Source organism: Medicago truncatula, chromosome 7 (assembly GCF_003473485.1).
Source record: "Medicago truncatula cultivar Jemalong A17 chromosome 7, MtrunA17r5.0-ANR, whole genome shotgun sequence".
Classification (NCBI taxonomy): domain Eukaryota; kingdom Viridiplantae; phylum Streptophyta; class Magnoliopsida; order Fabales; family Fabaceae; genus Medicago; species Medicago truncatula.
Window position 1 is genome coordinate 56155692 of NC_053048.1, and position 11936 is coordinate 56167627.

General features: G+C 36.0%; 1 protein-coding gene across 3 annotated transcripts; it reads right to left on the reverse strand.

Annotated features, from left to right (window-relative positions):
* Positions 1-2184: 2184 nt before the first annotated feature.
* Positions 2185-11189, reverse strand: LOC25499758 (ion channel CASTOR). Of its 3 annotated transcripts, none has more exons than XM_013595187.3 (11): positions 10944-11189; positions 10179-10838; positions 9891-10073; positions 9124-9183; positions 8839-9042; positions 8338-8589; positions 4749-4847; positions 4180-4374; positions 3814-3906; positions 3087-3350; positions 2185-2854 (listed from the first exon to the last, which is right to left on the reverse strand). In XM_013595187.3, the coding sequence occupies exons 1-11, from the start codon at positions 11187-11189 to the stop codon at positions 2636-2638; spliced, it is 2475 nt and encodes an 824-aa protein (XP_013450641.1). In that variant the 3' UTR covers positions 2185-2635. The 3 variants fall into 3 exon arrangements, with proteins under 3 accessions (XP_013450641.1, XP_013450642.1, XP_039684261.1); XM_013595188.3 differs by having other exon boundaries at positions 2636-2854; positions 10179-10375; positions 10944-11134; XM_039828327.1 differs by lacking the exon at positions 10944-11189 and having other exon boundaries at positions 2636-2854; positions 10179-10375; positions 10566-10707.
* Between the last annotated feature and the right edge of the window lie 747 nt (positions 11190-11936).

Consider the following 11936-nt stretch of genomic DNA (forward strand, 5'->3'; position numbering starts at 1 on the left):
TCATATCATAAACATCTTCTCATAATAATATAGACAACACGACATAATCATCACATCATAATAACATAGTCAACACAACATAATCATCATCTTATAATAATGTAAACAGCAACAAAACATCATAATAATGTTCTTACTTCTTTAACTTTAGTAACACTTACTAATTCAACCGACAACGACGACAACAACAAGATTCTACAACAACGACAACAACTCACTCAACAACAACGACAGCTCAATCAACGACGACGACGACAACAACAACAACAACAAGAAGAACAACAGCTTAATCAACAACGACGACAACAACTCTCTCAACAACAACAACAACAACAACTTAATCAACAACCACGACAACAACTCTCTCAACAACAACAACAACAACTTAATCAACAACAACGACAACTACAATATGCATGTGGCACCATTTTCAACATGTTGAATGACTAAGCATTCTGGGGCATAAGCCCCAACAATCTGAATGACAAAGCATTCCAGGGCATGAGCCCTCCACAGTTTGAATGACAAGGGATTCCAGGGCATAAGCCCTCAACAATTGAATGATTAACATTCCAGGGCATGAGCCCTCAACAGTTTATAAGTATGCAATGGACTCAACTTTGTGCGTATCAACATACAACTCAGCAACATCAACGACAACGACATCTGTGCATAAATAGTTATGACTTACTCCACAACTTGGTCAACTATGGCACAACGACTCTTAACAATGAGATTCATCAACATAGCATATATTCACATGGCTATATATATAATACATCAATCAGTAAGCAATCATGTTCTTGGTAAATTATGCAGTCACATATAATCAATATTATAGTCTAAAGAATCAAACCCAACAGTACACGCTACATGGTACACGAAACACATTTTCACGTCAAACCAACTTAGATTCATCAGAACATATGTTAAATACTCCTAAACACCTTAATTGAACTCATAGTACATCTAGTTTTGAGCTTTGGAATTATCCCATAAGTTTTGGATTAACTTAGAAATGGTTATGCTGAATTTTTATAAGATTTCACTAAGTTCTCCTTGAAGTATTTTCATCATATCTCAAAAACTAAAAATCATTTTCAAGTCAAACCAAAGCCATTGAAAAGCTAACAAAATTATCTAAAACTTTTATGTTTACACCAAAACCCAGTTCAAAGCGGAAAGGGGTGAAAAATAGTGAAATATGAAGGATCCGATTCACAAAAATCGTGCCACGTTTTTGTGCCCAGAACCATTGAACTTTCGGCCAACAAAATCGTGCTACGCTTGCCAAATCGTGACACGTTTTAACAGCATCAGGTCCAGAAATCTGCTTCTCAAAAAGTGCAATTTTCACCATTTCGCACGTAAAATTCCAATCGTTAATCGAATTTTGGTGCCGTTTTCGCCTACACGCTCCTGACAGTTAGCTCTATCTTAATCTACAACAATTTCAAGTCTCAACCATCCCAAGGATCTTTTTCCCTAAAACTCACATAGTCTCTTATTTGCAAGAACGTTTAGACTCCGACTTTTCAAGCATAAACTCCAATTTTCATGAACCGAAATCCCAAACTGATTTTAAACTTAGTCTGTGATTAATCTACAATCTAAACATCCTTTATCACCCTAATCCATCAGATTACCTACTACTTCCAACGATTCAATTCTACATTCTAACCCTAATTCCCAAATTCATAAACAACTACATGTTAAATCAATTTCAGAATTTACATACACTATGATTATTGAGAGTTAGCCTCACCCTTACCTTGAATCGATGAACAAAGCTCTACAAAAATCAGATTCTCCACTATTGGCTCTTCTCCTAGCTTTCTCTTGGTTTTTCCCCCAAAAACTGTTTTTACGTGAAACTGCTTCTAACCCTATTTTCTCCTTTTTCTCAGTAAATATAATATTCCAATATTTAATTAACTCCCACTTAATTAACTTAATTCTCATTTAACCCCAAAACTCCAATTAAATCCTAATTCTCACTTATTCTATTAAATAATAAAAGTAACTACTTAATAAATCACATAATAATATAAATATATTCTAAACCTATTAAAACAATCAAATAATTTAAATAATTCAAAGAGGGCGTTACAATCGTGGTATATTAAAAAAAATATAACAAAATATAATAAAATAAGTATACATCTTTTAAAAAACTATAAATAATAAGTATAAAACTGAACATAATAGAATTATGAAAAGATGAGCATGTTAAGTTTTAGTTGCTAATAACCTTGTTGACTTGTAAGTGACATAAATCCTAAAGCAGATTTTAATTTAGCTTGAAAAACATAGATTAACGTCAACCGGGACAAATCATTTCTAACCCAGCCTCCATAGCTTCAACTGTAATTCCCCTCGTTTCTAAGAACAAAAATAACAAACACCTATTTGCCTTTGAGAAACGATAGAAGCACTCTCTTTTTAACATTCTCTCTAACATTCACTCTCTTATTGGGTCAAATCCATGTGGGTCTCATCAATTTATGTGGGATCCATTTGCAATGTGTGGTATCCACATAAATTTCATATTTTCACCCAATAAGAGAGTGTGTTAGAGAAAGTATTAGAAATAGTGTCCATAGCAATCCTCATTTGCCTTTTGCCCACCAATTTGTCATTCCTTTTCAGTAATCACCACAAAAACATCCTTGAGCGACCACTTCCATTTGTCACTCTTTGCCGGGGGGTTAATAACTGCCCTTTCTGCATTCGCTAAACGGTATCCAATCAAAATCTCTCTCCTTTGCCGAGCTCGTAACATTATTTCATAGAAACTCAATTTCTCACTCTCATGGAGGTATAGATCTGCTTGCCGTATATGCATTTCATTTCCCTGACAAAAACCCAGAAAACAAAATTTATCAGTATGAAGCTATGCAATGAAAATGATTTTTAATTGCAGGATACTCGAAACTGCAAGGGATCCAAATTTACTAGGTTGAAGTGTAAGATAGGGTATAGCATAAAGCAAATATGGCAGGCTTTTCAAGACAATAAATGTGATGCATGCAATCACAAAATATGCGATGTAACCTGTCCCTTTGGTTTATCTAAAAGAGCAGTACCTGCTCCGCAAATAGCTCCTCCAATACACTGTTTATTTGCCGATCTTCTGCAACCATGGCCAAAGCCATGCTGACAAGTTCATTTGATAAAACATAATCACTAATTTTTGACATAGATAAAAGGTTTTTTGTCCTAGGATCCAAAATTTCACTAATTATAACTGTTTTATCTGAAGCCTGCTTCATTTCCCCAATCCATGAGCCTTTTGAGAAGCTCCCTCCATGAGCTTGACTGGCCATAGCTGGATAAGGAAGACGTCTAGCCTGAAATCCAAACATCAAATATACAAGTCCAACTCAAACTTTTAGAGGAAACTAGTATCAATTGATACGGCATAGAATAAAGGAAAAACCTAAAGAAATCCATCAAGATACCGGTCTCATAATATTCATGTGACAAAATCATACAAAACCATCCAACTGTAAATAAACAAAGGGTAATGAAATCACACAATGTGCATTAGCTTCCACACCATGAGGATTTCAGTATCTGTATCTAATGTGCAGCCAACATTAGCATACGAGCAAAATTGCCAAAATCCCAAAGATGAAACCATAGAGAATCACCGATAGACTTATGCACAAACATCGTCATTCCCAATTGATATCAAATGCTATGTTATGTGCATGATATACTACTGCTTAAAGACTGGGATGTTTGTAGGATAGCAGAAGAAGAGGCTGTCATAACAAATCAAAGCTCAAATTTTGTAGATTGGAAACTCACTTGTATGTCACGAATTAAAAGGAGAGTGGCAAGAGATCTAGAGTCAGCTTGAATTGCTGAATCCTCAACGGATTCATCTGCCAAAATCAGTATCTGCAAAAAGCAGAATTTCCACCACAATCAACTTGCATACATTGTAATTGAACAAATAAGTTCCAAATACTTCACCATATCTCTAAGTCTAACCCAAACTTGCCACTAACTAATTAGTAGTACAATTATGTTGTTGCTGAAAGATCACTACAGTAAATACTATGGCAGAAGCCATAGGTGGTTCCATTAAATCCCTTAGATTATGTTTGATGAAGAATGAAGATCATGTAGTAATACATTTTATAGAGGGAAAAAGTGATAAAAGTCACTTACTGAATCAAATGATTCCAACGGAAGGCTTTCCAAGTGACGACGTATAACAGCATTGCCCTCACGATTAACCAGTATTATGTTTTCCAACCGATTTATGTCTAAGCCACCATCAGTTAACTTCTTTTCCCTCTCCTTTTCTGGAACATCATTGAACATCCAAAGCTCTGAATTATGTGCTAGAGATGCATCCAGAACCTAAAGGAAAAGATGGAATTTGGACATCACCAAAAAGGTATTAATAATAATACCCACAGAGCAAATAAACTGCTTTAGGAATGAAGGGAGGATTGGATTATGGCTCCTCCTTCGACAACAGAAACCAAAACTGAAACTGGGCGGCGCTAAGCTCACAGGACTGTGTTTTTCAAACCATGCTCTAGATACCAACATAAATCTGAGCTAAATATTTATCACTCAAATAACGAGAGTGTACAAGCATTTATATACACGAGAGACATAATCTAAATATATTTGCAAATAAAAAGTCCTTTCATGCTCATTTCAAGCACATTGACAAATAAAAACAAAGAAAGTCAGGAACCATAACAGGAGATTTCTAGCAGCATTACCATGATCATGTCCTCCATATCACGCCTCCAGCCGCAAAAAAGTATTCTCTCTGCAGACCTCGGAAAAACAAAGTCTTTTGGTAAGCTTCCCCTCCATACCTGAAATCAAAAAGGAAACGGGGCAAGGAACCATATCATTCAATCTGCCTCGTCCATCCTCAAAATAAAAAAAATAAAAAATACCTGACTTCCTTGGCTTTACAAGTCTTTCGGTATGTAAAAGTAATCACTAATCACTGTTTGACCTTGGTAAACAAATACGTTCTAATTCGTTATCAGTTTTTCCATGATTGAAGTCTACTGTGGACAATCACATCCAAAGAAGAGATTTAATAGAGAATTTAATCAGTTTTCCCTTTACATAATCTAAACAGAATAGGAGAAAGAATTATGTCGAAGAGTTTCGCTTTTCACATAAACTTTCTAATATCCTGAATGAATACTTTCTATTATTTTTCCTATTTATCTTAACGGGTATCCCCTAATTAACTACCATACCTAATCCTAATTATTTTAGCTCTCATTTATTCTACTATTCTATCCTAACAATATGCCCCCCCTTCAGATGCAACCTTGCCCGGAAGGTTGAAAGCAAAAAACTCATGGATTGGGATTCAGTGACTATAAGGCGGGAAAGTCACAGTGACTTTGGTATAATTCTGTGTATTTCATGAGAAAGATGAAAGAGAAATAATATATAGGATGAGAGAGAGAGAGAGAGAGAGAGAGAGAGAGAGAGAGGGTAATATAAGAGATAGACACAAAGTCACCATGAGTTTGGCTCATAAGTTCAAAAATAAACATCAATTGGCAATTTTGCAATATCCGATGTCAAGACCAACTCCTAGACTGTGATCAGAGCACAACTAATATTGACTAAAAGCACGTCAATAATTGAACACAGGAGTTGTCGAAAATTTGACAAAGTCTACTCTAAAAGTAACCACAAATCAATTTCGCACGATCAATAGCAAAGTTATATATCTAGAATCCAACAAACAAAATTTGCATAATCCATATACAATAATTGGTATCAGTTCTCACAACTATACAAAAGGACATGTTGAATTTGTGTGTCTAAACCAGACCACCCTAACCTCTATTTAAAATAAGAGTAAAATACACTCCCCTCCCCTCAAAGATGTAAGTATTACACTCCCCTCCCTTTTTGTTTCAAAACACATTCCCCTCCCTTAGTATATTAAGTTCAATACAGTATGATCCTTTTTTAGATTTTCTGTCAACTGCTCTTAACATCTGTTAAATAATTTATTTTATTACCAAAATACCCATTTAATTTCTTTCCTGATCGTTCCTTTTCCTTAGTGTCATTACAACATTAGCAATATTGATCGAAATCACCGATTTATTATGTTGCAAACAATTTAAAAATGAAATAAAAGAAATCTCCCCATTGTTAATTGTTAATAATTTCCTGAAGCAACATATTTGTATTGGAAGCAATTTATGGAATTTTAACATCCGAAGCAATAGAGCCCTAAATCCCAAAGATGTCCGCACAGCCTTTTCAACCAGTTTCACATTGATTAATACAAGTCAGACGAGCAACAACAGTGAGACCTAATAGGAAACGCCGGTGCCTTAAATTCAGAACTGCAAATTTTGACATTGTGAACATGATTCAACGTTTCAGATTGAGTTTGGATCTGGATTCAAAAATCATCCAACAAAAAAAAACTTGCATGAGATGACGGGATTTAACACTGACAACAACGAAGGAGATATTGAAGATGACAGTAACATCCTTAGCAAAAGTTAAAGGTTATTTTTGTAAAAGAGAATATAATATAAGATAAATTTATATAAATAGTTAACAGAGTTAAAAAAAAAATGACGGAAGTGTGTATATTGCAACTATTAGGGGAGGGGAGTGTGTGTTTTGAAACTAGAGGGGAGGGAAGTGTAATACTTATATCTTTGAGGGGAGGGGAGTGTATTTTACTCTTAAAATAACATATAATAAATATAATAAATGCTAATTCTAATCCGAATCTATGATAATTGTACAGTTAATGATTGATTCTAAACCTGATAATAAATACACTTATTTGATTATTTGAGTTTAACACTCCCCCTCAAACAAAGCTTACTAAGCTTAAGCTTGTTAGAAGAAAACCATGCATTTTCAGCAAATGATCATTGGTGGGAAGGGAATTGCCACTAATATAATTCATGTGTGGGATGAATAGGCACCACTGGAATGATCGTCAGTGGAAAGAGAAGTCGGCTCTAATATGATTCATTGGAGGGAGTCAAGGATCAGCCAAGAGCAAAGAGACGTCGGCTCTAATATGATTCATTGGAGGGAGTCAAGGATCAGCCAAGAGGAGAGATCAATGCCAAAGTTGGTGAGTCGCAGACCAGTGAACGAGGAAATTTTTTATTGCCTAGGGACAAAACGACAGGGATGTGTAGATCGAGTGATTCCAATCCTGGTGGTGGCAGTCTTGTTGTAAAAAAAATATGACAACAGCGCCTGACAGCAGACTAGTGGCCAACGTGACCAGTGATGAAAGAGTTCACACCAGCAAAGAGGAGCGCGATGATTGAAAGCAGAAAGCACCTAGAGGTGAGTGTGACTATAGCGGCAGAGGACAACAACAGATAGGCAGTTGAGAGTAGAAACCACCTAAAGGTCACTGATACCATGTTGAATTTGTGATTTCTTTGAGCCTAAATCATACCACTGCCACCAGTATTTGTAATAGCATGTACAATAAATGCTGATTGATATAATTTGCTCCTAATCTATGATTGGTACATTTAATACCTACTTCTAATCCTAATTATTATAAAGATAAAAATTTGATTCTTTGATTCTAATAAGAGGATGAAAGTTACTAAACTGCCCTGGCTTTAAAAAATAGCTAGTGTCGCATTTGTTCATGAACCTAAATAGTAGCACCAATACTGGTCCAACTAATTAGATCAATCATAATAGCACTGTGGAGGATACCAATTCTGCCCCTCTTTCTCTTTTTCTCGAAACAAGTCAATAATGCTAGTTTCTTTCGTCGCACAACCATGTAGCATCTTAAGCTCAATAATGCTAGATTCCCACAAACAATGTAAGCCATGATCATTGGTCCCCTTCAAGAACACTCTTGAATCCATTTCTTCCCCTAAAGATTTGGCAAGCTAGACAAATTGTTACGCATCCACAAACCAGATTTGAAGAGTAAAGATAATAAGAACAAATTTCAGTTATTATTGAAAGAAATCTAAACATACAAGGGGTTAGAGTTTTCCTCCAACACTTTCTCCTTCACAAAGGGTGTTCCCTTTCACACAAACTATTTAATCTTCTGAATTAATTCTTTCTACTTTTACCCCTATTTATCTAATTCACTCTCATCTAACAACCCAACAAATCCTAACTATTTTAGTCCCCTTTTTTCTACCCTTCTATCCCAACAGATTCATAAGTATTTGTTGGTGTTGCAATCCAAATTAGCTCAAGTAAATTTTATTTTGGATTAGCATTTGAATATGTATTTGTCATAAACAAATAATAATAGTAGGGGGAAAACCATAACAAGTAACAATAGCAATTTATGTGACAAAGCACCTTATTAGGCAAGGACGTGGGGGCATAGGTGTCATCATCTTCTGCAATAACCAAAACTTCATCTCCTTCTTGCATAACATAGGAGTCATCTGGATTCAAAATAATTTTACCACCATATGATGCAACTTTGATTCCACACGGAATTGCAGCCGGAAAGCTGATTAATACATCTTCAAATTGCATGTCATCTAACTGTGGCCATCTTTTGATATAGAATTCACAATTTTCAAAACCAAGTATATCTTCCCAAATCTGCCAAAGAACGACATCAAATTTTTATTATAAGGAACAGATAAGATACAAAAGAGACAGAGATAAATACACGAACGGGACAGCACAAAGACAACCCTATGCATTACCCAAGCAAATTGTCAACCACAATGCAGTTGCCATGCCTTGCTATAAATTAACTATTAACTAATAGTCAAGTACTTTTGAACTGGACTAACATTATGAACTATGCAACTAAATTTACATCAAAAAGAGGTAATAGGTTTTTACCTGTGCAAGTCCAGGCTGCCGAGCACATTGAATCATCAAGCGACCAATGACGTCATGAGCTACAACAGTTTCAACAAGATCACCTCCCACAAGTTTAACAAGGACCTCATTGTCCAGATCACTCAATTCAACCACTATGTGCCCTCGTAATCCTTCTTTGACTCCAGTCAGACTTAAGACTGTTCTCAGAGCTCGGGCATCACTCTATACCAAATAAATATAACAAGTTAATGGCCATCTACTCATGTTATGATAAATTTGGAAACTCTTCATCACTCATCAGACCTGATCAGCGTTCCCATCTTCAGCAAGGACAATTATTGCACGAGCCTTTGAAACAGAAACCTGTATATCACATGGTGTCAGCAGACAAATCAACAGCCTTAAAAAGCTTATTGATGCCATTGAAGCTAAGCAACATCTTCCAACAGAAGTGAATGATACCATAACAGACACGGAGAAATAATACAACATTAAAAGCATTATTTGTAGAAGTAATTGATCAAAGCGACGTCCTTGGTTTGACACAGCATTTCATGCGAGAATGATTTATGGACAGATTGTACAGCAGAGGAAACTCTTCATTCAGATTTTTTTTTCTTTCAAAACTGCCAATAACAAAGTTTAATTGGTTCAGTGTTGGCAACTCCAATCAAACCAATTATTTGAAAATATAGGACTGGCATACTCAGTTCAGTTAATCATGTGTTAGTATTACATCTCTACTCCCTCCCTTGTTTTAAATTCATTAATGGCTCAAGGATTTACTGAACTTTTACATTACCCGAGAATAAAGCATCTCTAATGATTTCAAACATTAAAGAATAAACCAAACAACCTCTCCTAACAAAGGTAGAATGTTCCTCCTCCTTGCAATTCCTTGCAGACTCCGACAAAATGGGGGGATACGTACCCATACACGCAATTATGAATGAACTTCTCTTGGAAATCCTTTAATATACAGGTTAACAATAGATTTCGTATATAATATTATACGAGCATACAGCTAAACGGGATTCGGGTAAAAAGGTTAATCCAGATAGATCCCGCACCTTTCTCAGATCAGCCAGAATGAGGGGGCTGCCACTTCTGCATATAACAGATGTTCCTTTGAATTCAAACTCCATTCTTGCAATGTCAAGCTCCATTTCTTCCTTGTCTCGCTCAGCCATCACTACAACAGTTCCTCCACCCAAACTCTCATTGGCTATGGAAAGTTGATTTAGCAATGAACCCTGCACATGCAATCTTGTTATTAGGGGTTGAGATACAAATTCATTCAATCAATTTTACAAGGATTGTTACAAGATAAGCAATAGATGGTGGGTGCAGAATCGTACCAATTTATCACTCCAACCAAGAATCAAAGTATGATTTTTCTCGACCACCTCGCTTTTACCTTTCCTTAGTGAATCAAACTTGTCGGAAATTCCATCGGACACAAGTCCAAGCATCATTGCAAATACAAGCATCCCTCCAAAGCTAATTGAAAGCGCAACTAACCTTGGACCAACTCCTTGGGAAGTGGCATGATTGCCTGAGTCGGCGACATAAGTCCAAGAGAGCCAGAGGCAATGAAGCAAATCATCAGAAGTTACACCAAAAAGGGCGAAACCACCAATAAAGATTAGCAGAAGCGTTGAAAATAACAAGACAAAGGGTTTAGCATATGGGTAAACCGATAAAAAAACATCAAGGCGATAGGCAATTTGCTTGTTTAGAGAAACCTGTTGTTCGGTTGTATTGTTGTCAGCAGATTTAGAAACATAGTGTATGTAGTTGAAAATGATGAGAGGGATAAGTAGAAGTGTGAAGGAGAAAATAAGAGAGAGGTTTCTGCTGGAGTAGTTTGGACGTGAAGGAGTGACGTTGAAGGTGTGGTTGCATGAGTGTAATCTGAGATTGAGGCCAAAAACCTCAGTCTGCAGTTTATTTACTTGGGTTTGTAGGTGCGTATTTTGGAGCAATAGCAGAAGCAACAAAAAAGCAATAGTCAAAGTCTGTTGTCAAGCATAAACAAACAAACAAACAAACAAACAAATAAATAGTAAGTAAGGGGGATGCATAGAAAGAGATAAAAGGATTGAGAAGAGCAAGGAACCTACCACGAGAACAAACTGGAAACGAAACTGCGGGAGGCATATAAGATTAATCTCCTTCTTCTTCTTCTTCACATTTTCTGCAGCAGGTATCTGAGGAGTAGGATTTCGAACGTAGCGGCGACGGCGAATGACTGGTGGTGGACAATTGGAGTTAGAGAAGAATCGCCGGCGGCCGTGTTTTGAAGAAGAGGCCGACGGCGAGGGGAACAACCAATCTCTGCCGCCAGATATTTCTGGATTCAGGGACATATTTCAACCTCCATCTTAGTTAGGTCCGCCAAAACACTATTACCATCTCCCACATTCATTTATTTGTTGGCTTAAACTAACTTATTTTTAGATTTTATTTTGGTCCCATAATTATAAAGTGTTTCAATTTAGTCCTATAAATCTTATGTCGTTTACCATTTTAGTCCTCTCCGTTAGATTTTTTGCAAAATCCGTTAACTCCTTCCACGTGTCCCTTAAGATTGGTGATCAACGGCTGGATTTAAAAAATAGGTGGCATACCGTGGACTGACAACATATGATAATTTCTATTTTTCTTAATTTTCCTGAAAATAAAAATTAAAAATCACTATCAATATTCATCTTCTTTCCTCTTCATCTCCTAACTTCATACAAGAAAAAAGCCAGCAACACAAAATTTCATACAATTCCAGCAACACCTATCAATCTTCATCTTCTTTCCACTTCATCAACTCTTCTTTTCTCAAAACAATTCCAACAAGATATTCAAGATTTAAGTAAATCCTCTCTTTTCAACAACAACAAACAACAATTTCTTCAACATCAACAACAACAACAACCTTTTCAACAACAACATCAGCAACAACCTCAACAAATTTTACTCTCTCAACCAAATCATGTAACTAAGAGCTTGCTAATATTACAAAATGAATAAATCGGTTACAGAAAATTGATTTATCCATCAACAACATAACCAAATCTAGTATATTACAAAATTAAAAAATAGCAAAGATCTTTACATATGAT

What these genes read in the sequence shown, in the direction of transcription:
- LOC25499758 (XM_013595187.3), bottom strand. Translation starts at nt 11,189, where the DNA reads ATGTCCCTGAATCCAGAAATATCTGGCGGCAGAGATTGGTTGTTCCCC. An exon ending in GTTTCCAGTTTGTTCTCGTG is followed by an intron (nt 10,839 to 10,943) that starts GTAGGTTCCTTG and finishes GCTTGACAACAG; the next exon opens with ACTTTGACTATTGCTTTTTT. An exon ending in ATATGGAGGACATGATCATG is followed by an intron (nt 4,375 to 4,748) that starts GTAATGCTGCTA and finishes CTTTTCCTTTAG; the next exon opens with GTTCTGGATGCATCTCTAGC.